We start from the raw sequence: 14,373 nt of genomic DNA on the forward strand, positions 1-14,373 counted from the left end.
GAAAAAGCCAGCTTCAGATGAAAGGATCCCCTTCTTAAATGTCATTGTGGTATTGACTTTTTCTGCAGTAATTTGGAGGTCTCTGACTTACTTTCACATCTTAATGTAAGATTTAAAAATGTGGCTTATAGCTGATAGGACTGTGACTGATCTTTTGGTCAGCCTAAGCCCACAGAGGTTGAAAGGCTCAGTATCTGTTCTTTTGTTTCTGCAAGCCTGCCATTCATCCCAAAATGAGGTAAGAATCAGAACAAATAATCTAGAAGTGAAATTAAAATTCCCATCATTATCCCAAGTCTCTGTTCTGCCCCATGAGCTTTACCTCTCAAGATGGCAGGTCTTCTGACTTGAGAACAATTCATTTGCCTATTTAATATTTAGATTTGTCTTGAAAATGGTAGTTCTACTGTGATTTTCAGTTCATCCCCACAGTTTTTGTTATTTAAAATTTCACAAGAGACAAAGGCTAAGAGGGGGTAGCATTATATGAAAAGAAATAAAGAAAAAAAAAAAGAGCTTCTCCTTACAAAAATGAAATGACTGAAGGATTATGAATCAATCTTCTTCAGCCAGTTGAAGGTCCAGTAATTTGCTAGCACTTTCTCTATTCAGGGTTAGGCATATTTAATAGTAAGTCTTTTTCCTACAAGTTCCTGCCAAATTAGATCTTACCATTCCCAACTCTTTTCTTAAATCTAAAGGGAAATTTCATTTGCACAGTTTCATGCAGTCACTGGCCTAGTCAGCCCACTGTTCTCAAACCAGATGCTCAGGAAAGATCCTGAAGGTTGATTAGATGCCGTAAGTATGGTTTTCCCCTTTGGTTTCTTCGGCAGATTTTACAGGCCCAGAAGATCCTTATAGTTAATATAATACAAGGTCATAAGAACTTCTGTAAAGCAATTCAAGTACTAAAATCCTCTCTCTCTATACTGATGTCAGAGGTAATAAAGGGTAACCTAGCTCCTGATTTTCATGTCTTGGTCAAATGTCAGAAGTTATATGCCATACATTGCAGCTGAATTCTGTTGTCTTCCACTTCTTCAAAGACATAACTTCCCTGAGCAGGAACTCTTTGAGCTCCCCAAATCAGCACTTATCTGCAGCATAACTCGGTAGCTTGGCCACAGCTTCTCCCAGAACTCCAAGACCGACAGATGAACTGTTAGACTGCAAGTGAGGTGCAGCACATATCACACACATTCAGTTCCACTCTGTCTAGTTCCCAAGTGATTTTATCCTGAGCAACCAACGTCCTGAGCACAATATGTCCGCATATTCCTCTGTTACTTTCACCTTTCCTCTTTCAATTTCTCATGTTCTTTTCGTTAAATATATAAATCTTCCTTTTAAGTTCCTGGTCTTTGCCACTGCATTTTGACACTGTTCACGTTTTCCAGTGAGAACCCAATAGCTCCTCTTGGCAAAACCTAGAAGCTGGTGAACAGAGCTATAGTGACCTAGACACCCAGTCTCAGTATAGAATAAATTGCAGGGCTTCGCACAGAAAGAAGCAGACGAGCCAGCTATCTCCTGGAAAGGACACCCAGAGAGACCTTAGAAGAACTAGAAAGAATGTATCAACAAGAGCTGAAAAAATGTTACATAAAAATGCAGGTAAGAACTATTCCGTTTAAAAATATAATTTTTACATCTGTAATTCACCCTCTAACACATTACTGTGTCCTAATTATAGTAGTCAAAAATCAAAAATAAACCAAGAAATGTTGAAACAAAACATGCTGCTGTCTGACAGTGTCACTGGAAATGGATTCTAGCACATTTATTATGCAGAAGCGAGGCATCTGCTAAGCTATTGGAATTACATGCACAAACACATGGTATTTGCTGCACAGGTTTTCATAGAGTAATGAAGCAGTATTAAATAGCAATGCCACTAACAATCAGCCTCCTAATCACATACAGACATGTACAGCAGGAGGCAGCATCTGGGAGACAGGTTAAAGGCTCAGAATTTAGGAGTCGGGGTTACCTAAGAAATGACTGTGCCACCTCAAACCAAGGGCCCATGAGCCTAGTACTATGCCTCAGACAGCTGGCAGTGAGAGCGCCTAGGGGAATGAAAGACTATAACAACAGAAAATGGTACTTCCCTTAACGCTCTCCCCAGCCTCTAGTAGCCTCCAGTTCCAGGATTTGCTTAGCCAAATATAACGTTTTCTTTCATACGCGTCAAAGGATTTTGCACAATTGCTTTTGAATGCCTGCAAAACTTTAGCAACATAATGCTCTGTGATAAATTCTTCAGCATTCGTATAACCTGGGTGAATAAATACTTCATTTTGTTTGTTTTGAAGATAGATTGACATCTTCAAACCAGCTACTCAGTTGGCAGTGAAATGAGTGGTGGTAGCAAGAGATGAGTTTCATGAGTCATGAGAATACTCAATCCCTTAAAAACAAGACTGAGTTTGTATTTGTGTGGATGAAAAAGGAGAACAAGAGACAGCCCAAACCATTTAAAGTTTGGATGTTGATCTGGAATGGGACATGATTTGGGGTGCGAGCAATTCAGAGAAGGGACTTGATTCTCACTCTGCTAGATACCAGATAATTCCTAGTATCGGCAAACTCTTGACAAACTTTGACTCTTGTTGCTCAGTCATCAGAAAATTTCTAACCTTTCTTTGTCTAGTCCTGCAAACACCTTCTCTGGTTATTTTTTTAAAGAAGACAAAGATCATAGAATCACAGAACAGTTTGTGTTGGAAGGGACCTTCAAAGACCATCTGGTTCCAACCCCCCTGCCATGGGCAGGGACACCTCCCACTAGACCAGGCTGCTCAAAGCCCCATCCAGCCTGGCCTTGAACACTTCCAGGGACGGGGCATCCACAACTTCCCTGGGCAACCTGTTCCAGTGCCTCACCACCCTCACAGTAAAGAATTTCTTCCTCATATCTGATCTAAACCTACCCTTTGTCAGCGTAAAACAGCTGCCCCTTGTCCTGTCACTACAGGCCCTGCTCTGAAGTCTCTCCCCATCATGCAGACTGGGGGAGATGAACCCCCACCGAGAAGAAGCGGAACCCCCACCCAACTTTGAAACTTTGGGCTCAAGACGTAACTTTTGGATTACTTTCAGGACAATTCCCAAAACGACAGGCCACCTTCTGCCGGCCATGACTCGGGGCGGGTGGAGGAGGAGGGTGAGGGGAGGCCCCGCACCGGCTCCGGGGGAGGCCGGGGGACAGCCGGAGGGACGGTAAGGAGGGGGGAGGGGGTTACCTCCTGTCGTCCAGCCTCCGGGGAAGGGCAACTACGGCACCGCCGCAGGCAGGCGACCAGAGGCCGCGGGGGTGGCCAGGTCTGCTGAGGGGCCCGCTGTGCCGCGGCCCAGGACCGGCTGCGGGTGCACTGGAAAGAGGTGGGGTGGCGGGACAGGGAACCCTGCCACAGACCGGGCCCGGAGCCGCCTCCCGCCTCCCTGTCTCGGTGCGGGGGGCAAACCCGTGTGCCTTCCCCCTTCCCGTCCTTCGGCTGCCTAACTCCTCACCCAAGTCCTTGTTTTCGTGAAACACAGAATTAATCGAGTCCGTGAGCTCGGGGGCAGAGCGGGCAAGAGAGGACGGGGAGGACAGAATGGCGGGGTTTTTTTGGTGTCCCGTTCCCGCCCGCTCCTGTCCCCGTCCCGGGAGGCGGGAGAGCGCGTGCCCCTGGAATTCGGGGGCGGCGCGGTTGGCGGCGGCGGCGGCGGGGAAAGGGGAGGGTGAGGCGGGGAAGGGCGGACAGGCCGGAGGGCGGCAGAGGGGCTATCCACCTCGGCTGGGAGAGAGGCAGGGAGGCCGGGGGCGGCGGGGCGACGGCTGGTCACGGGTGGGCAACGGCCGCCCTCTGAGGGCCGCGCCTCACACCGCCTTCGGGCTCGGCCCGGCGGCCCCCCTGCGGCCTGTGGGTCCTGGTGGGAAGTGAGAGGGTGCCCGTTATGTGGTACGACGAACGGTGGGGGCTTTTTAAGGTCTCCGGGGTAGAAGGTTTGCCGGTACGGGGCTACCGAGTGAAATTGGTTTTGTGAAGAGACCCTTGAACACCCAGCGTCTTGACAGGGCTTGGCATTGCTCTAAGGCGCTTTAAAGCCGTTATAAACCCATGCCTTCCTTCCATGTCTGTTGGCAATAAAAAAAAATTTAAAAAAAAAAAAAAAAACAAACAGAAAATGGCTATGGACCAGTTGAGTTTGAGAAATTGTATATAAAATAAGAAACTGGACAAAAAACTACGCCTGCTGCATGACGTGTATAGTCAGTACAGTGAAGCTCTTCCGTCTCCTCCGCCATAGTTTTGTCCCATTCGTTGGTGGTTTTCAGAAAATTCAGAAAAGGACATTAAAGGCAAGGCTGTGTGTCACATTTTTGGTTAATACCAAGGTTCTGAAACTTTTAATTGCATAAACTTGTCCTCTAAATCTATAATGTTGACCCAAGTGATTTTACTTCCTGAAATTTGACTAACTACAACTTAAGCAGAGGTTAGTAAATCATAAGCACTTAGCTGCTTATATGGTGACAGAACTTAGTGTTTGTAGTTACCTGGCTGTAGCATGCAAGTGTGAAACACTGGATACAAATGAGGATTTTACAGCTAAATTTGAAAATTAGGAATTGCCGTACCTCAGAGTATCTGGAAGACAACTGTAATAGGATAATAGATAAAATTTTCTAATGAAGTGTTCGAAACAGTGATCTTTTGTTATTACTGATACCAAAATTTTCATTTGGCGCAAACACAGCGTATTTGAGTGTAATTCTTCCTACTTAATTTCAAAATGGATTGAAAATAGTATGCAGCATACAGGTGATGACCAGTAACTTCAACATCAGATTCTTAATGAATTCACATGTAAATTGAATATTTATATACATACTGGGTTTTTTTAAAATTTATTGCAATGTTACATTCTCTCAACTGTGAAAATCAGTTCATTTCAAAATAAAATAAAGTATGAAATTCCTGTTTTCCTTGTAGATGGCTGAATCAGAACCTCAGGAAGGAAACTATGATAACATGGTTAAAATGGTGGAGGACCTGAATAGGGACTTAGAAAATCTCCTGGAGGAAATGGAAAAACTAACAGGTACAGGTCTTTATTAAGAATGATACAAATTTGTCTACTAGAGTGAAGACATTGAAGATTTATTATTTGTATTTATTGTTGTAAACTTCTGTGTGATAGAAATGGAAGTGGAAACAATCACCACCAACTAATGAATGCCCTAATTGGGAGAAAGCGTGCAAATAATCTAGAAGTTTCAGATGGCTCAGAATTGAAAATTAATAGGTGATGAATGCTTAGTTCATAATGGTGGTTGAAAACAGAAATAATGCTAAAGTATTTAATTTACAATTACTAAAACATACATAAAATAAGATTTAATTCTGAAAAAACAGTGGGACACATAGTACCTCGGAGGTCAGTGCATGATGTGTTTAATTCCTCAGTTAGAACAAAGATTTCTCTGCAAATTCAAACTTAGTCCTCTGTGTATGGAGAGGATTGCATATTCCTCTCCATGTTCTGCAACAAATCTGTTAGAAACTGTGTGCAACTAACAAGAATAGATGGAAACTGTTACTTAAACTATTGTAATTAAACACAATTTATGAGTGCCATTGAGAAAACTACAGTCAATATATGGTAAAAGGGAAAGTATGAAATAAGTGCTAAAACTACTTGCTCTGCTTTATCAGATCCTTGTTATTTTAAAATCAATTTCATTATTTAGGTTGTTCTGAAAACCTTTCATTTCTATGCTGCAGCCTGCTTGATCTCACTCTTCCTCACCTAACACAAGCCTCCTAACTGTAACTGGTCTGGAGAGAGGATTCTTTGGTTCATTTATTTTAAAACAGTCTGTTGAACGTTTCTTTTTGATTACCTATTTTGTTGTCGTTTTTAGGTAAAAGTGTCTCCCTTTTGTAATTTACGTCAGTGTACTTCCATTCTGAAATATTTTGAGACATAAAGAAGTAATACTGAAAAGTCTTTTATTTAATCTTAAGTATTACTGCGGGCAGTTTCCACTTATAGCAGGCCTTCTGACATAGGACCTGTACTGATAATAATTGATGTCCTTTATCCGTTTATTGAATCACCCATTGCTTTTATTTAGCCAAAATTCCTAGCTTTGTAGTATCTGTAGTGCAGGCAACCTGGATGGCTTATGACATGGTAGTCATACGTACCAACCCAGACCTGGCCACCTCCATGAGGCGTTTGGAGGATGCGTTCCTGAGTTGCAAAGAAGAGGTGGAGAAGAAATGGCAAGATGTGCTGAGTGAATCTAAAGGTGAAGAGGAAAAAAAGGAATAAACTGAATTCAGCCATGCTGGCAGGACTACATCCCTTGGAAAACCACTCTGGTCTTTTTGTTTTCCAGCTGTGGAAGCTTCACAGACACTGTGGAAAATGGATTTGCTTTCATCTTACTAAGAACTACTTATGTGTATACACCTGTGGAAGTATTTTAATGAGATTACACACATACATATATATTTATATTATTGAAGGTAAAAGATAACAATGTGTCTATTTTTATTATGCTCATGAGTAATATTTGTAGTGTGTGTGCATACAAAACTTATATTCTTTCTGTGTCTTCCTTCCTGGAAGATCATCAATATACGTGGAATTCTTTGACACCTGAACAAATGGGGGAGGGAGCAGGGGGGTGGTAGTACAGTGGACATCGCAGTGGTATTGCACCAGCAGATGCCTTTCAGGAAAAACTGAAGAATTACTTTTTTTCTAAATGAAAAACAGGTGGAATTCTAGATTTGCAGATAGACTGGGTTAGTTTGATATGGGATTACCAACTAGGTGTTCAGTTACAGAATTTGAGTATTCATGTAGGTCATCTGTAGTTGTTTCACTTTGTTTCCTTGGATTTTTAACAAATTTTTTGTATTGGTTTTCCCAGAAAGATTGTTCTTCTCAATCCTCTGAAGGTAGCATGTCTCATTTAAGAAAACATTGTTTACCATTGTAGACTGCACTGTGTGTGGTGTAGTCTGTGGGGCTGCTGCAGAAACCAAACCAACCATGTTATAAAACATGCTTTTTCTCCATGTGTTCCTACTGTGCAATATTAAAAAAGAAAGAAAAGAAAAAAAATCTTTTCTTTTGTAGTCAAGATGTGATTAAGAGCACCATCTTGTGGCATGCGGTTGAGTATTTTATCTGAGATGAACGTCAATGCAAGTTTTGAGGAGAAGGATCTTCCCCTTTATTAAAATCAGTCTCTTTTAACTAGAAAGTAAGCACCATGTACCAAGTGAAAGCATCGCCTTTGAAGAGGGATTTGATGATTTAAATCACATCGAAATGATCTGTCAAAAGTTAGCTAAGTATTCTCTTGAGACTGGTTGATCTCGATTCAGACAGAATGTTTATCCCACTAAAGTGAAAAATATGTAAATAATGTCACTTTTTTTTTTTTTGCATTGCTACCAAGTGTTTCTAGAGGCACAAATGGTTAAGAACATAAATTTTGAATTCTACTCTTGATTTTTCAGTGCGTAGGTCTTCATTCCAGCCAAGGTAGGGCAAAATGGCAGAGCAACATGAGGAAACCTGCACTTTGATTAAGTGCAAGTTAATCTTCTCTGGAGGATTTTTAATGGCATGTTGTGACTTTGGTACCTATTGCCTTTGGTACCACATTGCCTTCATTCTTTAAGTCTGTGTTAAAAACTACATTCTTTGAAGAGGCGTGGTCTTTAAAAGCTTCTTTAGGAATGTACTGAATTTTGTGATTTTGTGTGTCTTTTTAGCCGTAAAGTGCCGCCCTTTTTCTTACTCATGAAAGCTCTCACTCACGTGACCACAAACACCTAACGGCGATGAGCGGTAGGGACAGAAGTTGGGAAGAGAAAACTGACGGTTGAGGCTGGGAGCACAGCATGTGCTCTGCCTGGGGAATCTTGCTGGCTGAGTAGACTGGGCCTGCTGCCTCTTTCCCTTCAAGATTTTCTTCCTAGCTGTGTGGTGGTAACCGGAGGAGAGTTCCGGATATGGACCAGCATAGGAACAGTGCATATTCCTTGAAAAACTATACAGCAAAATGTTTATACTTTTTCTTTACTACTAAAATGTACTTATTTTAGGTTGGTTTTTTTTTTTATTATTTTTTTAATTTCTTTTTTTAATTTTTTTTTTTACATTGAGAATCAACTTATGGGGATTGTTGAGTTTTATTGCATGCGTCTCACCATCTACTACGTTTCAGCCCAGCTAGATGCTTTAGACTTTCAGTGGAAACCAGATAGTCCACATTGAAACTCCTTGATTTCCTGCCACGGGGGTGTGACATAAATTTTCAGTAAAAAGGCTGTGGAGCAACAGCTCCATCTAGTGCTCACATAGCTTAAAACAGTAACAGTAATCCGGATTGCTGGGTAGACATCTCTTAATCACCCATCACCAAAGATTTCTGTAATGAAAAGCGTCAGCAGCAGTTTAGCTTTGTGTTCACTCCCAGCGAACTCCACTTCCGTGATCTAAGCCTGTACAGCAGTTTTTCACAGGTGCTTCCTGTACTGTATTTAAGAAAAGCATGCTTCTGCAAAAGGGCTACAGAAGCAAGAGAAGCTGTCGCTGGTGCAGTGCCCATCTGTATGCTCAAATACAGCAGTAAGGAATTCTGTTTTCTTAGGTATTCATTCCTTAGCCTCTATTAAGTGACACTAAATAAGCAAGCCACAAATCAGTTGAAATGTTTGTTTCGGGGTTTTTTTGTTTTGTTTTATGCACACACCTGGACCAGTACTGAAATCTGTATTCACCCTGGTTCATTTTGCATGGATAGGCAGGCTCTTATTTCCACAGTTCTGTATCAGCCTTTAATCAAGAAATCTATGAAGTATAGCAGAGAGGTTATGGACTCGATCCCTACTGATTAAGGGTAATAGATGCTCTGGTGTCTAACACCGCAATGCTTTTACTGTTCTTATCACAACAAAATTTACTGATCTTACATAACCCCATTTTCAAAAAGGGAAAAAAGGATGACCTAGGGAACTACAGACCGGTCAGTCTCACCTCTGTGCCTGGCAAGATCATGGAGCAGATCCTCCTGGAAACTCTGCTAAGGCACATGGAAAATAAGGAGGTGATTGGTGACAACCAACATGGCTTCACCAAAGGCAAATCGTGCCTGACAAATCTGGTGACCTTCTATGATGTTGCTACAGCATTGGTGGATAAGGGGAGAGCAACCGACGTCATCTACCTGGACTTAAGCAAAGCATTTGACACTGTCCCGCACGACATCCTGGTCTATAAGTTGGAAAAGCATGGATTTGATGGATGGACCACTCGATGGATAAGGAACTGGCTAGATGGCTGCACTCAAAGGGTTGCAGTCAGTGGCTCAATGTCCACATGGAAATCAGTGACAAGTGGCATTCCTCAGGGATCAGTACTGGGACCAGTGCTGTTTAACACCTTTGTCAGTGACATGGACAGTGAGATTGAGTGCACCCTCAGCAAGTTTGCCGACGTCACCAAGCTGTGTGGTGCAGTCGACACGCTGGAGGGAAGGGATGCCATCCAGAGGGACCTGGACAGGCTTGAGAGGTGGGCCCGTGCGAACCTCGTGAAGTTTGACCAGGCCAGGTGCAAGGTCCTACACCTGGGTCATGGCAATCCCAGGCACAAATACAGGCTGGGCAGAGAATGGACTGAGAACAGCCCTGAGGAGAAGGACTTGGGGGTGCTGGTGGATGAGAAGCTCAACGTGAGCAGGCAATGCGGACTTGCAGCCCAGAAAGCCAACTGCATCGTGGGCTACATCAAAAGAAGCGTGGCCAGCAGGTCGAGGGAGGTGGTTCTGCCTCTCTACTGTGCTCTGGTGAGACCCCACCTGGAGTACTGCGTCCAGCTCTGGAGTCCTCAGCACAAGAAGGACACAGACCTGTTGGAACAGGTCCAGAAAAGGGCCATGAAGATCATCAGAGGGCTGTAGCACCTCTGCTATGAGGACAGGCTGAGAGAGTTGGGGTTGTTCAGCCTGGGGAAGAGAAGGCTCCAAGGAGACCTTATAGCAGCCTTCCAGTGCCTAAAGGGGGCCTACAGGAAGGATGGGGAGGGACTCTTTTATCAGGGAGTGTAATGAGAGGACATGGGCTAAGGGTTTCAAACTGAAAGAGGGTAGATTTAGATTGGATATCAGGAAGAAATTCTTTACAGTAAGGGTAGTGATGCACTGAAACAGGTTGCCCAGGGAAGTTGTGGATGCCTCATCCCTGGAAGTGTTCAAGGCCAGGCTGGATGGGGCTTTGAGCAGCCTGGTCTAGTGGGAGGTGTCCCTGCCCAAGGCAGGGGCGTTGGAACCAGATGATCTTAAATGTCCCTTCCAACCCGAAACACTCTGTGATGCTGTGATGTACTTAACCTGTCCACAAGGCAAGAGTTGGATGATTAAGAGCGAACTATCCAAAAGCCACCAAACTGAGCCATACGTTGTCCAGCCCAAACAGTGTGCAATGGTGTAGCTCAAAGCACATTCCTCGTCTGAATGTAAACATCTACCTTTCCTATAAAACAGAGGTATGCAAAGTGTCCTGCAGCCCCTTTTTATCTAGCACCTCGGGTGCTACTGCACTTATCAGAGCTGCCTGGATTGTTAACACTGTTTTAGAGTTTCCATTAACAGTTTCTCACCAGGAATCTTAGCTAAAAGGCCGATAGGCAGTCTCCCAGGAAGTTCTGAGGGTTGAAATTGTGCCCATCTCTCCAGTGTAGTGTAAAACAACTGAGAAGGGGCTGTGGACATTTCCCATGTCCACTTATGCATCTCAATCCTTGTCAGAACGTGGCCTAGAGCTTTGTTTAGAATATTTATTTCATTTAGTACTAGTTCTTTCCAGTTCTTGATTATTAAAACCCCAATTCAGGTCACCTCAGGAAGGCTCAAGAAGACACTCCGTACTCACTAGCTGGTTTACTTGTTGGCATAAGTTGTTTCAAATTTCAGTCCAGATCCCTGCAGCAATTGTTTCCGAGATGTGTATGGAGAGATTATTAAATCTGTAACAGCCCTATTTACACATGTTAGTACTAAAAATAACGTTCTTTTTGCTGGCAAAGAGCTTATCATAAACAAAGGGAGTGAACAACGTTCCTTCTGAGTCATTTCTTCCAGGGCAAGGACCGTATCACCTAGGCACTATCAGCATGAAAGCGGCAGTGCCTTTTCTGTGTACATTCTATTAATACTCATTTCTTTTTTGTAGCAGCACTGCCTCCTTCTTGCTTCTGCACCACCGCGAAACACATTTACATTTTTCAACGAAAACATATTAGGGTATTCTCTCATTTTTCTTTTTCTGATAATCTGTTGTCTACCTTGCTTGCCTGGTTTTCTCTAGGTGCTCTGGGCTTGGATCACTGGAATACGAACATAGGTGGTAAGATTACAAGGTTTTGAGATGACATGTATTTTAAAGGAAGGCTGTTAAAAACTGGTAACAGTTGTCATGGAGAAAACTGCGAGTACTATGTAATGCAAGTGAAAATAATTGGCTAGATCAACACACTGAACAATAACCACACAACGCAGATCTTCTAAGCCTCTGGAAACAAAACAAGACTGTTACAGGTACACTGTACAAAGCATATTTTGTCACTTACCACCTAACTGATGTCACTTAATATGTTAAAACAGCAGAAGTTTGACTTTAACTTGAGGTGCAGCTAATGTTGAGTTGTAGGCTGACACTAACACAAGTTGCTTATCTGAGCTATGACTGTGTGGATCTTCACATACTTAACCCACACTCCGAATTTTGTGAGAACAGATCTCCTTCCATACTACAGACGCATACTTTATTGTCAATCATCCTCAGAAATGCGCTGCAAAAGCAGGTCCTGACTAATTCTAAGGACCTATATGGTCTTACAAAAGTTACAATTTACAAGCCAAAACTCCAGACTAATAGCTAAGCATGGAAGAATGATGCATTTTGACAAGTCAAGGAAATACGATGAAGCTCTGAACTCAGTGACAACTTTCTGTACGTCTTTCCTATCACGTTTTAAAACCTTCAGATATTAGTATTGCCAGCTGATAAGATGAATAATTACTTCTAAGTTGTCAGGATCAATTTTCTGCACAGTGCATTGTTGTCTACCTCTAAGACTCAAAAATCAAATCACAGTGACATTGCTCCACCATTGTCAACAGCACAAAATGAAGAGTTCAAACTGCTACTTGTTTGACACAGCGTTCAAAACTTTCTCATCTCCTTTACACTTGACCGAGGGGTCCCACTGCTGCGTGGCTTGTGCAGCTGTTTTTCCCCCCAAAGTATGTCTGAAAATCTCGGAGCAGATACCTTCATTCCACGGCGTCACAGTAATGCTGAAGGCTAGCTGGTTCTTCAGAAAGCCAAACCAGCAGAAAGGGTAATGTCTAAGGCCATGGCTTTGAACTCAGGTTCTACAAATAAAACTCTCTTAAAAAGCCACAACAAATAACTGTCAAACTTGCGTAGTTTCCATCTTCGTTGTAAATTTCCATGGATCTACAAATTGAAGAGTTTGAAAACCACTGTTCCAGATCCATTAGGGTCAGTACACTTGTTATCCAGATCCCATGCACATTCATTCTAGTATTCCAAGGGGGAGTCTCAAGCATACGCCCTGGCATGAATTAAGTATGCACATAGCTTGCCATAAGGGCTGCGAAATCAAGTTCTATGTAGCAGAGACTTTATTTCCAAAGATTTTCCAACTGCAGCAGAAAGTCTGTTTCACTTCCAAGGCATTTGTTGCACCTGTGTACAGTCCTCCCACATAAGTGGGTGGAAAGGGCCGCACATGGATACGCTGTTGTTCAATGCAAAAGTTTCCAGAGAAATACGTATCTTGTATCAGTGAGTATCTTGTTATTGCAAGACTATTATGTTTAACTGAAACAGCGCACAGACAAAGGCCTACAGAACATTCTTCTTCCCTTCTTTACACTCCTCAAAAGATCACAAGCCACAGGGAATACTTTTGCAGCTAAGTAACAGCAGACAACAGCCTTCACAAGCAAAAAGCCTGGTTACAGTCAGGCAGGCAGAGTATTATGAAAACACTGTAAAATGATTACACTATAAAAATGTAATCCACTCCAAGTGTAAGCCATTATAAGTGCCCATGAAAGGGAAGAATGCTGCAATGAGAGAATGAACGTAGCACAAAAACAATGGCTCCAAGTAGGTATAAAAGCACATTAACTACTCTGCAAATTCAAAATCCTTGTAGCTAAAAGCCTTTAAAAAAAAAACAAAAAAAAAAAACAAAAAAAAAAATCAAACAGAACAAAACACCACAACACAAACTAAGCACTTATCTGAAGTTCTGCTTGAGGCAAATAACCCATAGCCTTATTCACAGGCACGCAAGCACCACAGTTGCCAAGAGAACTGACCCTCCTTATTGGCTGAAGAAATAGAAAACTGGTGCTCAAAGTTCAGCTAACAAGACAAGTAGTGGCCTAGTAAGGGAACAACTTATGCCCTGCCTGAGACATCTAAAAATGTAATTATGGTAAGTGTTTTAGAATCGAACGCTTGAGTTGAGCTTATATTTTCTTAAGGGGGAATTCAGGGATGAAGGGGGTTATGCTCATCAGAAGCTTCTGGTTTATGCTGAGGTTCTTCCTATCACTAAGGTAGGACTGAAATAACAGAAAAAACTAGACACCAGGACACTACTTGCATCTCTCCCTCTATTTCTCCTTCCATAAAATAAAGATAACTAGTCAGGTGCTTTTGTTAAACTGATTCAAATCTGACCTACATTTTTGAAAATATTAAAAAAATTCTCTTTGGCTTGTCAAATCTCACTCTAAGAAACACTTGCTTTTGAACAACTGAAGGCAGTTCTACTAGTTTTTATGACAAGTTCTGCAGTACTGTTTCAATGTTTATGAATATCTTACATCTGTTTATATTACAGTGAAACTGACAACCTTGCCCCAATCTGCCCAAAATAGATTTAGTTCTGAACAAATCTAAAGTCTGCTGAGGATTATCCTGCTTAAGAATTTGTAAAAGGTGCATTACTCATTTTCTTCACCTTATTGAATTTTGTTCTACGTCAAAACAGCCATATTCTTCATTTTCCAAGGAAAGCCGTTAGAATACCACTGTGTCCCTCTCAACATCTTTCACAGTCTAAAGCTTACCATATTCAGTACAAAAACTCAGTCTCTAAGCAATCCTTGTATCAACGTACTTTCAGAACTGCTGGGTAAGTGATCCAGTGCTGCAACAGCAGGTTACGCTACGTGAGTTTGCGGGGAATGCAGCAGCGATGTGTACTCCAGGGAGTCAGAAGCATTCTCCTTCCTGAACTAAGCCCGTA

The 14,373-nt window shown here is 42.3% G+C and overlaps 2 protein-coding genes across 7 annotated transcripts in view; one reads left to right on the forward strand and one right to left on the reverse strand.

The window, feature by feature from the left end:
• The window catches only part of STYK1 (serine/threonine/tyrosine kinase 1), a 27,953-nt gene extending 24,435 nt beyond the window's left edge, over positions 1–3,518 (reverse strand). The window contains exon 1 of one of the 2 annotated variants that reach the window (XM_074589005.1): positions 3,249–3,518. The gene's annotated coding sequence lies outside the window, so the exon portion shown is untranslated. The remainder of the gene's footprint in view (positions 1–3,248) is intronic. The other variant, XM_074588999.1, reaches the window with a different exon arrangement.
• Positions 3,158–7,523, forward strand: SYCE3 (synaptonemal complex central element protein 3). Of its 5 annotated transcripts, none has more exons than XM_074589069.1 (4): positions 3,158–3,225; positions 4,986–5,094; positions 6,161–6,307; positions 6,398–7,107. In XM_074589069.1, the coding sequence occupies exons 2-4, from the start codon at positions 4,986–4,988 to the stop codon at positions 6,448–6,450; spliced, it is 309 nt and encodes a 102-aa protein (XP_074445170.1). In that variant the 5' UTR covers positions 3,158–3,225; the 3' UTR covers positions 6,451–7,107. The 5 variants fall into 5 exon arrangements, with proteins under 5 accessions (XP_074445170.1, XP_074445159.1, XP_074445151.1 ...); XM_074589058.1 differs by lacking the exon at positions 3,158–3,225 and adding an exon at positions 3,264–3,387 and having other exon boundaries at positions 6,398–6,591; XM_074589050.1 differs by lacking the exon at positions 3,158–3,225 and adding an exon at positions 3,675–3,729 and having other exon boundaries at positions 6,398–7,523.
• The last annotated feature ends 6,850 nt before the right edge of the window (positions 7,524–14,373 follow it).

Source organism: Larus michahellis, chromosome 1, assembly GCF_964199755.1.
Source record: "Larus michahellis chromosome 1, bLarMic1.1, whole genome shotgun sequence".
Classification (NCBI taxonomy): domain Eukaryota; kingdom Metazoa; phylum Chordata; class Aves; order Charadriiformes; family Laridae; genus Larus; species Larus michahellis.

Excerpts from the sequence above, each read along its gene's own strand:
- SYCE3 (XM_074589039.1), top strand. The coding sequence starts at position 4,986 with ATGGCTGAATCAGAACCTCAGGAAGGAAACTATGATAACATGGTTAAA. Across the intron at positions 5,095-6,130 it reads GGAAATGGAAAAACTAACAG|CCAAAATTCCTAGCTTTGTA; the intron begins GTACAGGTCTTT and ends GCTTTTATTTAG. Across the intron at positions 6,308-6,397 it reads TGTGCTGAGTGAATCTAAAG|CTGTGGAAGCTTCACAGACA; the intron begins GTGAAGAGGAAA and ends TTTGTTTTCCAG.